This window comes from Pogona vitticeps, chromosome 3 (assembly GCF_051106095.1).
Source record: "Pogona vitticeps strain Pit_001003342236 chromosome 3, PviZW2.1, whole genome shotgun sequence".
Taxonomy (NCBI): Eukaryota; Metazoa; Chordata; class Lepidosauria; order Squamata; family Agamidae; genus Pogona; species Pogona vitticeps.
In genome coordinates, this window is record NC_135785.1 from 55,869,750 (window position 1) to 55,889,561 (window position 19,812).

The 19,812-nt window shown below is 38.0% G+C and overlaps 1 protein-coding gene across 16 annotated transcripts in view; it reads right to left on the minus strand.

Annotated features, from left to right (window-relative positions):
• NT5C2 (5'-nucleotidase, cytosolic II) overlaps window positions 1–19,812 on the minus strand; it is a 119,072-nt gene that overhangs the window by 50,414 nt on the left and 48,846 nt on the right. For 5 of the 16 annotated variants that reach the window (XM_078389459.1, XM_078389460.1, XM_020790872.3 and 2 more), the window contains one exon: window positions 14,153–14,226. The exons of 2 other annotated variants lie outside the window; for them this stretch is intronic. In XM_078389459.1, the coding sequence (XP_078245585.1) occupies window positions 14,153–14,226 (74 nt within the window). Of the gene's footprint in view, window positions 1–1,838; window positions 1,899–14,152; window positions 14,227–16,301; window positions 18,904–19,128; window positions 19,177–19,812 lie in introns of those variants that run through there. 9 more of the 16 variants (XM_020790874.3, XM_020790868.3, XM_020790869.3 and 6 more) reach the window with 5 other exon arrangements.

Sequence of the window (19,812 nt, forward strand, 5' to 3'; positions counted from 1 at the left end):
GAAATGTTGAGGGGTCGTCTTATACACCCAGTCGTCTTATACGCCGGCAAATACGGTACATTCAACTGCTGCATTCTAGAAGAAATTCCCAGTTTATACAGAGTAATAGCTCTGAATGGTATTCCTAATGTAAGTGTTCTGCTACAAAAAGGTAAGAGTACTGTATCTCAGCAGAGAACTGACCTAGAAAGACTGTGTAATTAAGTAGTTAATACTAGACTAGGATTTAGAAATCTAAGTATACACTGAACAATGAAGTTAACTTGAGACCATGAACCAGTCATCCATGGGCTAGTCATTATCTTACAGAGTTGTTAAGGACACAATGGATCCGAGGAAAGTTCTGTATCTGATCTTGAACTCACTGGTAAGAGGCAAGGTATATACAGTACTTCAGCCTCCCTGGAAGAAAGTCAGGATAAAGATAAAAAATAAAATAAACAGAAATGAAGGCTAGAAGTTTGAAATCTATAGACACTTATACAAAACCATAATTTACTGAGTAATTCCAGAAAAAGACAGTAATTGCCACTTGCTCCATTTCTACATTACAGTAGGCAGATAAGCTTGAAATTCTGGGGATATGTTGCACCAAATTTCCAAACAAAACCAGAAAAGATCTTCATAAGGAAGAGGACACTAAATGAAAATCAAAGTTCAAATACTATACAGGAGAATGTACTTGACAGCATATACTGAGCCTGAATGTCATCACTAAAGTGGAAACAAAATGAAGGCGGTGGTATGGTCTCTTCTTAGTAAACAAGATGGGCTTCCCAAACTGTTTTAACATACTATTTGAGTGTACATTTATTTGTATAGATAACATGAATGTATACAGAGAGACAGCGGAAAATGAGCTATGAGGATGGAAATAGATTATAAAGGTTGTGCTCTGGTTACAGTGACATAGCCCAAGATAAGTTTTCCTTTAATTAGACAACTGGGAATGGAATTGGAATTCAAAGAGCTCATGTCTCTTTTTGACAACACTCCACACCACAGAGTACTCTATATAAATCAGGATGAGCTACAAGCTCCTGACATTTTTTTGCAAGCTACACAAGTACTGATTTAGGTAATATGAGCTCCCAAACAAGTAATCTATCTAGTTAAAGCTGCTAGTGTGAACAGTATTTGGGTGCTAAAATAAAAGTAGCATAACAAAAGATGCATCCATAATGTTTGTCAGTGTACAGGTATACTGCATGGTTTAGTGTTCATGAATTTTCTTAAATACTGTGGTTCCTAGGAAGATAATTAACCACGAGATGAATAACTGCAAACTCCTTTCTACAGTAATTAGAATATATTAAAACATACAGTTCAATATTCAAGAGGCAGTGGGATGTTGCCGTGCATAATCTGTTCTGCAATGAGGCAGACTGGTGAAGTTACACCTCCATGCACACTTTTTAGACAAGTATAAGCCAAGTGTAAGATCACAATTTATCAGAAAATGTATCAAGTATATCAGAGAGCAGAAGAAATAAATTTCTTGTGGGCGGGGAGTGATTTTGCATTCAGGGCAAAGCTTTGAAGAGACAAACCAGTTGATAGAATTCGTAGTTTACCAGCTGCAATAATAAAAAAAAGTACTGCATTCAAAATCACTTGAACTCTTCCAATAACTGTGGGCTTCCTTATGAAGTACGCATGTTACAAGAGAATCAATGTGCACAGGAAGCTACACGGTAAAGTATAACATATCCATGCATGCCAGTGTTACCTTTGCTGCCAAAACAGGTACAGTAGCAATTTGTATAACCATTATGAAAAATAAAAATCTGCAGCCGCTCCAGCTAATGCAAAATATTGCTGCCAAGACTTTAACTCACATGAGGCAGATGCAGATGCTGAGTGTCACTCCAGTCTTGAAGGAGTTACACTGGACACCCCTGTCAAAAAGAAAGAATCAAACTGACTTTAAAACTGCAACACTGGTAGTGTGCTAACAATGGTGTGTTCATTTGCTGGAGCTACTGGCTTGAGAAAAATTTTAAAAATTGGTCAATCAGCCATGGTTTGTAGTTGTTGAACTACTGATTAACTTTCACCTTCAAATCCATAAAATGGTTTCAGAAACTGAAAGATTTTAAAATGGAAACTTTGCAAGAGACCTGACAGCAGACAGTGGTTTTGGCATTGATGTTCAAGAATGGAAAGCAGGCAGATGTACCAAGAAGTGGACCTCTGACCCAAATCTAGATGCTTGAAAACTTACTACAACATCAATATGGAATTTAAAATTAATTATCAACTCAAAATCAAATATAGTCTATGTCCTGTAATTTAACTGGAATGTTTGGATATTTCCCCAATCCCATGAAAACCATTTAGTGGACACTGGTTGAAATGACATTGTAAGTAATAAATATGGCAGGCTCCTAGGAGAAAAAAAACACACTACATATTTACTAAGACATTTAAAACTAACCCTGAAGACATTCTGATTATATTTTATGAATATCCAATTTATTAATGAAGTACACTGAGATATTCTGAATAAATATTTGCACTAAATATTATAACTAAGTGAAACATAACATATTCTAGAATGATGGGAGCTCACCTCCTTTTACTTTTAGTATTAGGTCTAAGGCCGCTTTTTCAAAAGAGTAGCCTTGTTAGTTGCTGCAAAAATAACAGAATCTTGGGGAGCCATAGCTTTCCTGGACTGTGGCTCTTTTCTTTAGAAGCATGGAGTGTAGCCTCAATTTAAAAAGCTCTTCCCCATAAATTTATGTTTACTAAGGCTACCATTGCATGCATTTTAAGAAGTGGACTACAGGCCACAAAATATTATGTCAAAGAAAACTTATCCATGGAAGGACCCATAGAACACAAGCAAATCCAGAGTGGTGAAACAAGAGGATGAGGCAGCAGCAATCTCATATCCACATAACTCAGTCTGTTTATGGTAGTATAGATTTGAGAGCTTAATGCACTTAACCATTTTATGAGTGCCTGTATAATTAATGGATAATTTTAACTTCCTAAAAGCAACATGTCTACCCATTGTAGAGCAAATGCAGAAGGAAGAGATGCCAGTGGTTTATCGTGAGGTATAATCTTATTGCACCATTAAATCTATAAACTTGAAAATGCAATGAAGCAGCAATGTACCCTGGAATAAACGCCAGTGAATTAACGGGGCACACTAATTAGATACATGCAAGATTATATTTTAAGGCTGCAATCCTATGCATACTTACTAGGCAGCAAAATCCTGAATATGACTTGCTACTTGCTTCTGCATTGGATTACCTCCAGTAAACTACTGAAGTTCAGGTATAAACTACATTTTAAGACAAAGCTTTTAGATATTAGTTGTACTGAGTAAAACATGTATGTATTTATTATTTATTAATCACACTTCTATACTACCTTTTAGCCAGATGGCAGGCTCAAGGTGACTCACAAATCATGAAGACAATCACAAAATTAAAGCAACATATATAGATCATTAAAAGTTATTAAAAGTGCATTTTTAAAATATCATCTAAAAACATTAAAGAGTAAAAGCACTGAAAACACACACATAAAAGGATAACAACAGGTGTAGAGCTAACTATATTAAAATTAAATATTAAAGACTGCCTCATTAAAAAAAATGCAATTATCTCCAAAAGGAGAGGAGAAAGGGAGCCAGCCTAGCCTCATGGTGGAGGGTATTCCACAACCTGCGGGCAACAACCAAAAAGGAACTCTTTTGGGTCCTCATCAACATACTTGTAACAGTAGTGGGAATGAAGTGCAGGGCCTCCTTGTAAGATCTTAAGATTTAGCTGCTAGGTCATTTAAAACAAATTTGAAAAAAAAGGTGGAAATGATCAATTAACATCTTGTCAAATTGCCAATTAGCACCTTGTCAAAAGCAGCTTCTCCTATTGCAACTTCATTCAAACACAGCTGAGGATCAAAACAGAATCCTGAGGGGCAACACAAACCAAAGGCCACTACATCAATAAGGAATTACCCTGAATGAGATTGCCCTTCCAGGAGCCAATGAAAGACAATGTCTACAAGTATATTCGCGAAGGCTTTCACGGCCGGGATCTAATAGCTGTTGTGGGTTTTTCAGGCTCTTTGGCCGTGTTCTGAAGGTTGTTTTTTCTGACATTTCGCCAGTCTCTGTGGCTGGCATCTTTAGAGAACTGGAGTAGGAACTCTGTCCATGCTCTGTTGGTGTTTGTTGGATAGTATTTATAGCTGTGGGAATGGCTTTTTTCTTTTTTCAGGAGATAGGGTGATCAGCATGTTTTTGTTGTCATGAGGGAGGGGAAAGAGGGAGAGATTATCTGTCACTGTGATTGATGGGTGTTGTTAGCTGGTCTTTTTTGTGCAATGATCTCTGGCCCTTGTGGCTGTGTAAGAGTTCGTTGACCTTTTGCAGGTTGTATTTTTCAGAATGGAGCGCCAGGCCGTATTTAGTTTCAGGCCTTCTTCTTTCCTGTTGAAGTTTTGTTTATGTCGGGACCACAAAACACAGGATTCACATCAGAATCAGAGAACATGAGAGACACTGCAGATTAAAACAACCGGAAAAATCAGCAGCAGCTGAACATGCCCTTAAACAAGCTGGACATGAAATTCTATTTCAAAATACAGTGGTGCCTCGCATTATGATGTTAATTTGTTCCAGTGAAATTGCTGTAGAATGAAAACGTCATAATGCGATTTTTAAAAGCCCACAGAAACGCATTAAAACCAGATTAATGCGTTCCTAGGGCTTGAAACTCACTGTCCAGCGAAGATCCTCCATAGTGCAGCCATTTTTGCTGCCTGTGCAGCAAGGAATCCGTGCGAAAACACAGTGAGTGGCCATTTTGTTTACCCAGCGGCCATTTTGAAACCGCCAATTAGCTGTTAAAAAATCATCACTTTGCCATGATCGGTTCCCGAAGCAGGGAACCGATCATCGCAAAGCAAAATTCCCCCATAGGGAACATTGTTTTGCGATCGCAAAACCATCAACGTCAAGAGATTTCATCATCAAACAGAAATGTCAAACATCTTGCGGGGCACCACTGTACTGAAGTACTGGACAACATCAGCAATCTATATGTTAGACTGCACAGGGAAGCTACTGAAATCCATAAACATAAACAAAACTTCAGTCCCAGATCCAGGAAGAGCTGACTCTGACTTCTGGGCTGGGTGTCTGAAGGGAACAGCACCAATCCCTCACATGATTTATTTGGACACAACAGCAAGACACACACCATGTGATTCACTCTATCCAATGCAAAATACCAACATTATGAAAATTTAATTCCTCCTTGGGAACCATCACAAATTTTAAGTCATTATTAAATATGCTTCTAACAATACTGCCAATATACCATTCATTTTAAAGCAGGGGTCTCAAACATGCAGCCCGGGGGCCATTTGCAGCCCGCCGGATGATAGTTTGTGGTCCCCACCTTGCCTGCCATCCCCCCGAGGCACCCACACATCCTCTGCTGTCAAGAGTCAGAAAAAGCCTTGCTTTGCTCGCCGGCTCTCGCCCAAGGCAGCACCTCTTGCACCCTCCATCCAGAACTGCAGCCAGCAGACAGGCGGGCTGGCTGGCAGGCTGCAGTTCCGGATGGAGGGTGCAGGAGGCGCTGTCTTGGGGGAGAGCCGGCGAGCAAGGTGTGCTGTCGGCCCTTTTCCCCGAGCACCTGAGCTACCGCCGAACTATGCCTGAGAGCGCAGCTCGCTCCCAGCCCGTCCTTGAAGAGTGCCTCCAACAGCGCCATCAAAAGCATCTGCCGCCACCACCGCCTCTTCCAGGGTAGCAGCTTGCTGGCCCTCTTTCTCTCTCGGCACCCCCAGCACCAGCCTGGCCAGCAGCCACCTCAGCACCCAGTAGTGCTTCCTCCTCCTCCTCCTTTTTGTCCTGCTTCAGCTGCCTCAGCTCTGGAGGCTGCCTGGGCTCGCCTCGCAAAGTTTGCTTCCCTGTCGTGGTGGGGGTACCTGCTGCTCCTGAGTGTGCCTTTTTTGAGGGGGAACCTCAGAGGAAGGTTGCCGGACCTCCGTGAGTGTGTGTGCGCTTGTATGCGTGTGTGCGTACGTGCACCTGTGGAGAGGCACCCCGTTCACAGGTACTTATGGGGGCTTTTCTCCTTTGGCAAGGTGATTCTGTGAGGTTTTTTTTAAAAAAATCTGATGTGGCCCAGCCTCACCCAAACTCTGCCTCTAGCAGCCCCCACATAAATTGAGTTTGAGACCCCTATTTTAAAGGCTGAACTCTAATTCACACACAGCAACCTATAGTTCAGGTAAACTGATTTCTACATATAACAACAAAAATATTCTCAATTCCACTGCTACCTGTCTGCATATCCAAATGCAGACATTAAATATGATGTTCTGAATGACACTCATTCGTGAATGACCCTCCTTTAAATTTGGATGAGAACATAGGAGACAGCATGCACTCTCTACTCCTACCCTGTCCCCTCTTCCATCATCCGTTGAGCAACTATGTACTGCCACTTTAACAAAGTGAAGAGGAAATTTGTTTAACCACACTGATCCTAACTAGCCTTCTTGTTTAACGAAAATGTGACAACAATGCTCATTACTGCTTTCAGAGTCTAGGTCAATGAGAACAATGGTTATCATAAAACACAGATAACATGGGTCCCAACACCCCAAGAAAAAATAAAAGTATGATGGAACTTACGTTTCTATCTTGTTTCTATCTGAGACCAAATTAAGAGGTCACTTTTCTTTAAGCACTAACCCTCAATATCCAATAAATATATTCAACATTATCAGCATCTATTGAGTATAATATCACACATTTTTTCAGTATTTTTGATAGCAGCATACAGTATTTCTAAACTTGATACAGACTACAAAAACATTTTGCTTAATACATTTGACACAGAGTCAACATGACATTTTCTTTTCCCTGACATGTCTATATTTAGGCTTCTATCTCCCTTAATAGTTTAGGCAGTTCATTTCAACCAGTTCAAATTTCCACAATGTATTTTTCAATATTCTTCAGTGGCAGACTTCATTTCAACTTTTTTCTAATAACATTTATGTCTTATTTATAATAACAACCGGCTCATTATCTAACCACTACACCCAGGAACTAACTAACTAACTAACTAACTAACTAACTAACTAACTAACTAACTAACTAACTAACTAACTAACTAACTAACTAACTAACTAACTAACTAACTAACTAACTAACTAACTAACTTTCTTTCTTTCTTTCTTTCTTTCTTTCTTTCTTTCTTTCTTTCTTTCTTTCTTTCTTTCTCTCTCTCTCTCTCTTGCTTTCTTTCTTTTCCTTCCTTCCCTCCTCTTGTATACAGCTCACACTAGTGCCAAAGCACTATTCTGTGTGGTTTACAAAAAAAACACAATCAAAACTAGAACAACATGAAGAATCTTAACTGTATAAGCCATGAGACAAAGGATGCCAGAGCAATTATGACAATCAAAATCAAAATAGCTAGAGGGAGACTATCAACGCAACTCAACTAGGGTCAGAGAGGAAAGCCTTTCTGAAAAGCCATGTCTTCAGTTGTTTCTTGAATATCAACAGGGAGGGGCCCAGGCAAAACTCCTCCAGGAGCTAGTTCCACAAGACTGGAGCCACCGTGAAGGCAGCCCTTCCTCTTGTAGATGATTTATGGGCCTCCCTCAAGGTGGCCACCTGGAGGAGTCTCACCTGTGATGCTCTGATGGGTCAGGCAGATGACTTTGGGGAAGATGCTCCAATAAGTGAAGGGGGCCCAAATCGCCCACATTAGTCTCTGAATCCATCTTCACTGTATGTTGTATAATGAGCTAATATTTAGACAGTCTGGATTTTTACACAGTCCTACTTCTATGAGCAAATCATTTGCCATACATTTTTGCTTCATCATAGGTTTTTATGTACAGTATTATCCTATGAATGCATGTTTCCACATATTGAACTCTAACAGCATTCTTAAGACTCATATCACAAGATGCAATGTGCAACAAAATGCAAGATGCAACAAAAGAAAAAAACAATGAGATGGCATAGAACCTTTCATTCCCTCAGCACTAGCCTCCAACATCAAAATGGCAAGTTACTAAAAAAAATCAGCAGGAACCACACAATGCAAAATGTTTTATTATGTGTATGCCATTTTGCTCCTTTGTTTTATTATGTGTATGCCATTTTGCTCCTTTGTAATCCCCGTCTCTTGCTATGACTACTATGTAGCCCTCCAAGTGATGTTAAGCAGTCTATATTTCATCTCTCCTGTGCTTTGTTTGTTTGAATAGACTTCATGGCTACAAACACTTGAAAATGTGGATGTAACAAGAGAAACTTAAATAGAACATAATCCTCATAATTTCTAAATTCAGATTGTTGCTGAAGAATACACAATTATGAAATCTTGGTCTATTATCAGTACTTTTCATTACTGTAGCTCTCTGAATAGTCTCTCTCTCACACACACACAAACCCTGCCCTATTTTCCATCAGGACAGATATGCTTAGAAAATACATCATGGTTTAGGTCTTAAGATAAACTTTAGAATGTTCATGAAAGGCAAGTTTCCTACCCCATCCTCCCCACTGCAGCCACCTGCACATTCTTAAATACCTTTAAGACAATTCAATAGGCATGTTGGGACTGTCATTGAAGAGGGCAACAGGAAACTTTATTTTCATTAATTTCTTTAAGTGAGCTTAGGATCCAAGCTGTGATTTATAAATATAAAATATTATAGTAAAAGTAAAATATAAAATCACATTACACACTGAGTTAAAAAAAAACATTAACTTTGTTCTGTATGCCCAAAGAGATTTATACCCACAAATACACCTATACAGTGGTGCCTCACTTCGCGATCGCTCCATTGAGCGATGAAATCGCTTAGCGATGGGGTTTTGGCCATCACCAGATTGATCGCTTAGTGATGGCCCCTACGGGGAAAAATCGTTTTGCGATGATTGCGGGGAAGCGATCATGGCAAATCGACCCTTTTTGCACAGCTGATCTGCGGTTCCAAAATGGCCGCTGGAAAAACAAAATGGCCACCTGCTGTTTTGCCTCACTTTAGAGGCACCGAAAATGGCCACCCCTATGGAGGATCTTCGCATAAGGTCAGTTTTTAAGCCCATAGGAACGCATTAAACACATTTTAATGCGTTTCTATGGGCTTTTTAAAATCGCTTAGCAACGTTTTTCCTGGAATGGATTAACGTCACTAAGAGAGGCACCACTGTATTTTACCTTATACCTTTCACTTGAACATGTTTCTGAGGGGAGCATATTTAAATCAACTATACTATGCCTCTTCTCATGTGTTTGCTTTGAGAATTAAGAGTGTGTATGGTTACACAAGTAACACATGAAGCACTTGGAATTAATGTGTAAAAAGTACTTAACTTCTATGTACTTACATGTCCTGAAAAGCCTTTTTGCAAGCTTACACATGCATTTATCATAACATGCAAACAGAAGAAATAAGTACTGTAGCAAGTAATTCCAAATACATAAGTCCCTGAGTGTCAATATTTTTGGCTAATGACAGTATTCTCTCCAAGGATATGCAGACATCCCTGTAATAGCTAGTTAAGTAACAGTTCTAGTATTTTTAAAAATGACTATGGAATTGTTCAACTAGACCCTGCTTTTTCTTCAGTGAGCTCAAGGTAGCACAGATAGTTCTCCTTCCCCCCACTTCAACCTCACAACAACTCTGAGTAGTAAGTCAAGTTTAGAGAAAGTGAGCAGACTAACACTGCACAGTGAATTTCATGGCTCACTGGGGAAGAGAACCTGAAGCCCCAACTCCCAGCCCAGTACTCTAATCACTAGATTACACTGGCTCTATCATTCTCTTCTTCAGTGCAGCTCAGGATAGCACACATACAGTAAGAGTTTGATAAACCCATTGAACTGACATTTGATCAGAAATTTGAAATAATGCCTATCCAAAACCATCCATGAACTTGTGGCTCAAAGAGAAAGAAGCACACTAGATTCCTACTTCAGTAGGCATATAGACAATTCAGGAACTCAGTGTGGTACAGTGGACTAGGACCCAGACCTAGGTTCTAATCCCCACTTAGGGCCACCATAAGTTGGATGTAACCTGATAGTACGTAATACACACAGCAGAATTCTATGCATATTTATTCAAAAATAAGTTCTAATGAGTTTAATGTGGTTCCTTGATATATACAGAACAACAAAATACAAATAATGTATAAATGTAGGCATGTTGCCCTGTCTATCTGTATTTCAATGCATTTTCCTTTCTATAAGCAACATGTCAACTCTTGCACCCGAGTTCTATAGCAAACAGAAACGAACAACTTACTCTGATCTTTGTAGCAACACAGCTCTCCGACATTACTACTATATAAATATTTGCTTTACAAAATCACTGCCCATATGATACAGACTAATAAATGTAATAAATGATAAAGCAATTGAAATATTCTGGTAGAAAATGTAATATAATCATACATTAACTCACATGTAGCTAGTAATATTAGCATACCAATGATGTGCTGCTACAGCATCTGACTAAATTAAATCTTTCTGCAAAAGTTCCCATCTAATAGAATAGAGCATTTTACACGCAATGACTTTTCCAAATAAAATTACTCAAGTATAATCACACACACTGTGATTATGACTTTCAACAAGACTTCTAAACATAGAAGCATGTTATAGAAATATTATCTATTACACTGTCAGCCAACTCTGCATCTTTCTGCCAATCACTTATAAGCAAATAGACATAAGAAAAAAATATGAAATAATCCTAGATTACAGGTATGAAGGATACAAATGAATGATAAGTTTGTTGCAGTTCACTTCTATTCAGAATTTATCCAACTCATAAATCTGAATGTGGAAAAAAGCAAAATTGAAAGACTTGCCCATTCCTAGTGGGGGCTTTGTTTATGTTGAAAAACAGCTAGACAGTTGCAATCTCAGCTGGACAATAGAAAACTCTACTTGAAACTTCCCTCACACCCATTTTCTCTACTTGAAACTGTGGACCAAATCAAAAGAGGGCAACATCAAGGGAAAATACTTAAGCTCTCCGACCTTCAACATACATACATCTTTCTCGGCTGATTGCAGGTACATTTTGTAAAAAATAACATCAAAGACATGTGTGGGTTGGAACTGCATACTACTTCATAATATATCTAACTTGACCATCTTCCCACAGAAGGCTGAAATCTTCAAGGATTAATAAGGCACATGGCAATGCAACATAAAAACCATATAGAAACCAATGAATATAAACAGCTATAATGTAGAGGGTCCCAGATAGTTTGCATTTTATACAATACTCTTTGTTATTTACTCTTAAGCATTTCTTTTTCTTACCCTACGAAATTTAGAGTAGGCAGTGATTAGGAAGACGTTTGAAACAAGGTTTCTGTTATAGACTACATTATGGATCATTCATGTTGATAACTTAAGTCAGCACTGCAGTAATTGTATTTTAAACAACAATGGGGTGGGGGAAGCTGCTGCTATCAGAGAAATGCTATCAGAAGAAAACAGTGACTACAGTAAAGGTAAAGGTAAAGGTTCCCCTTGACAATTTTTGTACAGTCGTGTTCGACTCTAGGGGGCGGTGCTCATCCCCGTTTCCAAGCCATAGAGCCAGCGTTTTTGTCCGAAGACAATCTTCCGTGGTCACATGGCCAGTGCGACTTAGACACGGAACGCTGTTACCTTCCCACCGAGGGGGTCCCTATTTATCTACTTGCATTTGCATGCTTTCGAACCACTAGGTTGGCGGGAGCTGGGACAAGCGACGGGAGCTCACTTCGTCGTGTGGATTCGATCTTACAACTGCTTGGTCTTCTGAGCCTGCAGCACAGGCTTCTGCGGTTTAGCCTGCAGCGCCACCACATCCCGTGACTACAGTACTTTTCAGTAAAAAAAATTCCCTTGGATAACTGCAGTCATCTCTTGAAGTGTCAACAGCATGGAGCTACAGAACACACAATATAAACAGACATTCTTCTCAAACTGAATTAATAAAGTATTATAAAGGTAGCTATTGTAGAGATAAATTCTTGTTTCCTCTAGTAAAACTGAGAAAGATCAAATGAAAGGGAAGGAGTACATATTGTAGGCCAGCCACTTACTACATGTGGTTTTAATAAATATGGTTTACATTTCAGTGAAGGCTTTCAGATGCTACTGCTTAATTCATGGGCAGGGCATGCAAATCACTATACAGTCGTGCCTCGCTTAACGATTGCCTCACTTAAGGAGGAAATTGCTATACGATTAGGTTTTTGCGATCTTAAAATGATGGTTTAAATGGGTTTTTTTCGTTTAACGATCATCGGTTCCCTGCTTTGGGAACCGATTTTCGCTTTACGACGTTCAGCAAACAGCTAATCTTCGGGATTCAAAATGGCCGCCGACTGAAGAAAATGGCCCCCCACTGTTTTCTAGGACGGATTCCTCGCTTTACAGGAACCAAAAATGGCCGCGGTATGGAGGATCTTTGCTGGACGAGCAGGTATTCAGCCCACTGGAACGCATTGAACGGTTTTACACTTTCATCAAAATGTACACTTATTTTGCAAGACCTATATTATTTTTAGTATGTGTGATCAAAGTGGACAGGAACACATGGCCACTGCTATATACACACTATGCCAAAGTAAACTTAGTCCCGTGCTCAGAAAATCTAAATACCATGTCTGGTATAATTCATGCAAATTAAACAGACTAGCAATATTGTTATTTAGTGGTTAAGTCGTGTCCGACTCTTTGTGACCCCATGGACCAGAGCATACCAGGCCCTCCTGTCTTGCACTGCCTCCCGGAGTTTGGTCAGTGGAAGACAGGAGGGCCTGGTGTGCTCTGGTCCATGGGGTAAGACTAGCAATAAAATTTTCATGATATATTCGGCAAATATGTGCAGACTAAGGGAGATGCCAAAACAGCAACATATAACTGCAATGAGGGATCTAAAAATAACCTTAAAGCAATTAGCTGTCACCCTGAAATGCCTCCTGATTTTCTTTTCTGTCCCCAGTAGACGTAGGTGGGAATATATCCGTCCATAGTAAATTACTATCCATTTTTAGTAAAGTATTCATGATACAAGTAAAATTCACCATGTAGTACCGTAGTTGTGATCTAAAAGGAGACATCACAAGTAAAGGGGCCATGAAATGGATGAAGTAAAGAAAGCAATTCCTATCTGAATGGCCCAACATTGGACATCTTTAAGAATTCCTGATGATAACAATGATGAAAACACATACAGCAAGTTGGCACCTGGTGGGGAATCATTCCAATAAATGACAGAAAAGGAAAATACAAACAAGCAAAATAATACAGAAGTAATCCTGGCTTTAAAAAATGCTGGATAAGTAGGAAAAATAAATAGAAGAGTTTAAAAAAAGTATATAGGTGGGGAGGAGATCCTTGAAGGTGGAGATGTATGACCAGCACATAGAACACTGCTTAAAAATCAGATTGAAATTAGGTGAGCAAATTGACAGACAGAAAAAAATGAGGCAAATGTTAGTACTGAGCAAAGACAGAAGTGGCCAGAAAAGAAATAGAGAAAACAATTAGTACAATACTGTAATACTGTACTTAACACAATAAGAAAAATGAATTAATATTTTGATGACATCATCAAGTGAAAGAAGACCAATCTTGGATTCGTTAAATAGAAGAAAATAAGAAACAACAGTTCTACATAGGAGGAAAGTCCACAGCCACACCTAAATAACAACAATGTAATTAGGAAGAATTTGGAGGAAATGCATTAAGATCATTTTTAGGGACCTGGTATCAACTGCATCAGTGGAGCTCAATTAAATCAAACTGAGCCTCACTAAAGAGACAGATTTTAAATACCGAATTTTCCATGTATAAGACGTCCCATGTATAAAACACCCCCCCCCCCACTTTTCTAAATCAAAATTTCTTTCTTTGCAAGAAAGTGGAGGCGGGAAGCACATCATTTTATAAACGGAAAAATGCAGTAAATATTTTCACAATAGCAGCCTACACACTTTTTATTTGCTCAGCTGCCTCATTATCCAAGACAAGTGTAACTAAGAAAACTGCCTACTACTTCAGTGAGTATCAGTCTATTCTTTTGCTTTATCACTTAGGCTTAATTATTCACATTCATACACACTCACCGGCTAATGTATAATCCATATCAAATCCAAAGCACTTTATTTTTTCCATGGCTAGACTTCTGTTCACAAAAACCCTGCAGAAAGAAAGAAACCCACTCTTAAGCATTTTAAATATTAAATCTGATGTCACTATAAGCATTTCTCAAAATCTATAACAAGCCAAAGTATTGTTATGAATGTGGGACAAAAATAACTCTTTTACCAGTGGGGGAAAGGTTATTGCACTCAGTAGATTTGCTTCTAAGCAAACTTGCCTAGAACTGACCTATTAATCTTATAAAGCGAAAATATCACAAAAATATCAAACATTACTGAATGCTATTAGTTGTACAGTACCTTCAAGTTTACTAAAGCCAAGATTTTTCATTAACATTGTATGTACCACTATGAGAAGAACATTTTAGCCACAGTGAAGTCAGCCATATGACTAGAACTCCATCACTAATGAATGAAAAAGGTGAAGTATTAGTCATCCTGGCTGAAAGAAAGAAATGTAAGTAAAAGAAGGTGTTACAATAATTGGGCCTTAACAGATAATTTGTCTGATAACATCTTTTTATTATGTATTTATTCAGCATTAAAATGAACCACAAAAACCAAATACATATCATAAATATTTCTTTTAAAACATATGGTACAAAATCCCTTGAAAATTTAATTGTAAAGACGCAAAGAATCACATCACATTTTTGTTATTCCAACTTTATAGTCATATCAGTATTTCAATTAAGGGTGAGCACTATAAGTCTGTATGCACAACACAGTCTAATGGAAAACAGAACAAATTTGTCAGTATCAGTTTCCTAACTCAAAGTCTTTTTAGAGCTAAAACCAGAGCCTTCTCATCTAGCCAAAACAGAGCTGGGAAGTTCTCAACATAATGAACTATCAACCTTTCCCCCTTCCAGTCTGTCTTCTTTGCAATAAGCACTTTACGCCAAAATCTCATCTTGTGCACAGCCAAATGCTTTCGCCTTCCAAATAATGCCTGTCTCCCTGTCTTTTGATTTTACTAAACTAAAAAAACTGCTGAACTCTTTCACAGTAAGTCATCTCCATCTAAATCTGAACTAGTGTTATTACAAATGAATTTTTTTTAAAAAAATGATATATTCATAGTGGGCAGACACCAGTCAGGTTGGAGGGAGATAATTTGATGCTAAATTCAAGTAATATCCCAAAGCAGATCTGTTAAAAAGGAACCTACAAATTTGGGTATATACGATACCAAATACTGTATAGTTACATTAACTACTTTTGAGTATACAATAAATAAGGAAGCCACAGCTAAGTCTAGCCCCCACACTCTGTTCCTACTGTGTTAAAAAACCCATTTCCTGCAAATCCCATCCCAGGTCAACCAAGATGCTAATGTGCATCTTTCAGGTATAAGCAGTTTAGCCCCTCTTGCCTGTTCTCTGCTCTAACCTGGATAATAATCTAATCTAACTGCCAATTTGATATAGCAGTTCTGATATTTTTATCTTGCTAAAAAAAATGTAAAAGCAAAATTTACAAGCAGGAAAGGCCATATTTTAAAAAGCCTTAAGTGTTCAAAAATAATTTGCCTACCTGCTACTACTGAAGTAAGAACACAGAAGCTAATCACCTGTTGAAATATTCCTCAAACACTATCTGATTTGCAGGCTGAACATAAATGCTGTAAACACTATCATCAACAGCAGCAATTAACATCCTTTCCTAAGGCAAACATGACTATTCAAATCAAAATTACAATCATTTCAAAATCTCATGCACTGAGAAAACCTTTGGCCATCTTGATTAAAGGCTTCAGTACTAATGAGAAATTGGTAGAATACACATCCATTAGCAGGCATTTTACATGTTCAGGGTTTCCTTCAATAACTCATTCATACTGCTAACAGGATATGGATGATTAACCAAACATTTCATTCTTACAGGGACATAGTGTAAGAAGAGACACAGAATATGAAACAAGCAATCAAACAAAAATGAGGCAATCACTTTTCTTCTTAGATACCTTTTCCTCCTAAAACCAGTGCTACGGAGCTTATATCTGAATAGGCTGTTAGTGTCACTATAAGGCAATTTATAAATGTGAAAATTTGAACAGCTAACCATTAACATCCAAGGTCAAACTATCATATTCCAGCACTAGCATTCTTACCTCATCTCACTCAGATGCTCCTCTTGCAAAATTTGCAGCCGTCCAATTCAGTGACTTGCCTAATTGCATTACCTAATCTCTTGCATGCAGTCTATTCTCATATATACACAGTTTTGCTTCAGTTTTAGACTTTAGTACAGTGCTATGCTTGAAACAAAACTGACGATGCTACATTATTCTTTAAATGTTACTACAGAACATAGATCTATGGCTAATTTAATAAGCCACTGGGTATCACTGTTCTATACAACTATATTCAGAATACAGTTTCTCTAGGTATAACAGTATGTTTTAACCTTAACTTTCTATGCTGCTCTAAGAGTTACAGTTTCCTGGCAAACTGCCTACTTCAGCAGTGGAGCGTGAAAAGTACTGCGAGAAGAGAAGGGAGAAACAGAAGGGGAATTAAAGATGACAATCTTTAACAGTTACATAATAGCCAGCATCATAATATATTAAAGGAAGATCAGGCTGAAGGAGCATTCTGAAAATATTTCATAACTCACCGAAGGTGAATTCTAGAAATAAGAGGAAAAGAACACAGATAAATACCATCTTGATTTATAGTAAACAAGCCAACATTAACTCTTCTCACATAGAATTTGTGTGGTGTGGTGTGGCAGCAAAACTGGGTCATCCAAACAAGATAATAGTTTGTGCATATTCAGGAGATTCCCAGATGCACATACATTTGTTTGTCAATGAAAATAAAATTAAAGTTTGATATAAATGATCCAATAATCTACATTCAATCAAAAAAAACCCATGAAATATCAAGTGTATCAAATGAAAAAAGGAGGAACAGCTGCTTAGTTTATGACCTCCAGGAGAGAGGATACAGAAGCAAGGATAGACAGAGTGAGATTAAAGAACTTTCCTCTTTGTATCAGATAGGGAGGTTCCACAAGAGAAAGAAGATTGTCTTTATTTCCCATTTTCCAGAAATTTCCTTCCATCCAAATGTGTGACACAATTCAGCCATTTAGCACCACACAGCACAATAAAGAAAGACAGGGAGGATTATATCTCTTTTGCTTTCATCATTCTTAAAACACCTCTTATGCCACAATATCTTCCATCATACTACATGACCAGATAGATTTATGCCATAGCATTTTAAGGGTTCCCCATTTATTGTAACATTTTTGTAGTACCATATTTAATGGTCCCATGTCCATCAGCTAATTAACAAAACAAAGCCATCTGAAGACAAGATAATAGGTATTGTATACTCAGAAAATTCTCTGGGAATCAATTAAAAAATACACTTTTTTCTGAAAAACAAACATTCAGCATATTCTTTGCCCTTCACAAAGCATAGGTTGTTGAAAGTGACACTGGGGTTTGGAAGAAACCAAAACAAGTGGAAGGGGAGATACAGGGGAAAACTGGCCTGATTAAGCACTGAATAGTTTATCTGAAGTAGCGACTACACAGCAGGAAAAATACAAATTGATCCACTGCTAATTCGTACTCAGGAAATCAAGTTTCCCCAGGTAAATTTGCTTTAACTCACCACACAGGAGGCAACAGAGAGAGAGAGAGAGAGAGAGAGAGAGAGAGAGAAGGAAGTTAGCCTTTGTTTGCAGTTTTTAAGGCAGCTTCTGCCTGAGCCATCCACGTCTGCAGAATGCATGACTACAGCAGAGCTACATTAAGTACTGATTAGCAATTTCTCATCTCTTTCTTTCCCCCTTGCTTTCTGTCTCCTAAGTGCCTACTGATTGCAGCCTGGCACCAAGCCTTTTTTAAAAAAGAAAAGAAACTGCAGGAAACTAAAACCTATGAGTGCCTCTTTGCTTCCTTCCCATCCCACCAATCACTACCACACCTACACATGCTTTGCTGCACTGGCAAAAGTGACTACATTGCCTGGACAGAGGCAAATGAACTCACTGGGGCAAAAAAGCAGAAGTCTCAGCAGTGGAGGGAAAAATTCAGATTGTGGGGAAAATTCTAGACTCATTTGAATGTATGTCATATAGTAAATGGAAAATAATATAAATCTGACTGTCCCAATCCCAGAATAATTCCTAGATTATTTGCCTATGCAGCTGCTCCCTCAGAGGGACAATCAAGATTGGTTTGAATCTTGTGTCACTATTCCACTACCTCCCTAGTTCAGGCTGGATATTATACACGTTTACAAAGGAAGAGAGAGAATGTTTAAGATTGAAGAAGCATTTCCAACCTAAGGTGTGAAACTAATGGTGGGGGACGTATGCTTTGGCATGCACATCCTTTGATTCTAAACCATCACCTGGTTTCTCCACTTCACTAACTGTGCAACATTCATAAATATTATCAGTAGCCATATTCCTGACTATTTATCAGCTTAACGTCCAGATCTATTACTGGCAATTTTACTTCACAGTAGATTTATAGTATATACTGCATTTGATTTTTTTTACCTGTAAGGAGACAAAGTTATAGTTTAACTAATATAAAGTGTGTTTAAATTTTTTAACAGACAATAGTAGGTGGTAAAATCTGTAGTCTGGCCCATCATTTCAAAAAGTTTTTTGGGCCTCCCCCCCCCCCAGCTCTATATGGGAAAAAGTTTATAAGAACTATTGCTAAGAATAAATGTGAATTGAGAACCATGAAAAATTATTTGATCTATAAATGGTAGTAAAACACATAATTACTAATTTCAAATATTTCTACAATGCTGTAAAAACATAATGTGACTGTGTGCATTCAAAATATGTCTTTCAGAAAAAGAAATTTCAAAGCAATTTTGGGCATAGAAGTAAATACACTTTTTGGTTTACTGTAATTTAATATAACTTTTGTTTATTTTAAGCTCTCTTTTTTAAAATCATACCTGATCAAAAGTCTCACACAACAGTCTGGAAGCTTGGGAATCCTGTGTCTAGAGCATTAGAAAAAAAATACTTTCAGCATCAAAATATATGAAAATATTTATCCAGTCCTATAGACTTCTTTAATTCAGCTTAAAAGCACATGAAGTACCCAAAGGCTAGATATCTGTTTTTTCCAGCTCTCAAACCCTTGGTGCCTTGTAATAAAAATGAGATTAGCAAAACAATTGCTAAAATATATTTATAAAATTGATACTGTCTATATACGCATAAACTGTAAACTGCTAACAAATCCTACTCTTCTTTGAAATAATTTTCCATATAAATTTGCCAGAAGTTTTAGAAACCCATTGCACAAGCATTTCCTTCCTTGAAAAGTTTCCTTTTGCTCATCTCCCACCCCCAAGTACGATTTTACAGGATGTGTTTCTTAAATATCTGAATTGTGTGAAGGTGTCACTGGCAAGTATACACAACTATTTTTATAGCAGTGTATAGTGCTGTACAATGGCCAAATTGAAACAAGTAAAATCTTCCCTTAATATCGTTTCCCAGAAAATAAGATTTAACCTGAAAATAAGTCCTATTATGATTTTTCAGGGTGCTCGTAATATAAACCATACCCCAAAAATAAGCCCCAGTTAAGTAAAACACCACCCCTCCACCAGGGACTCACTATGCAGCAA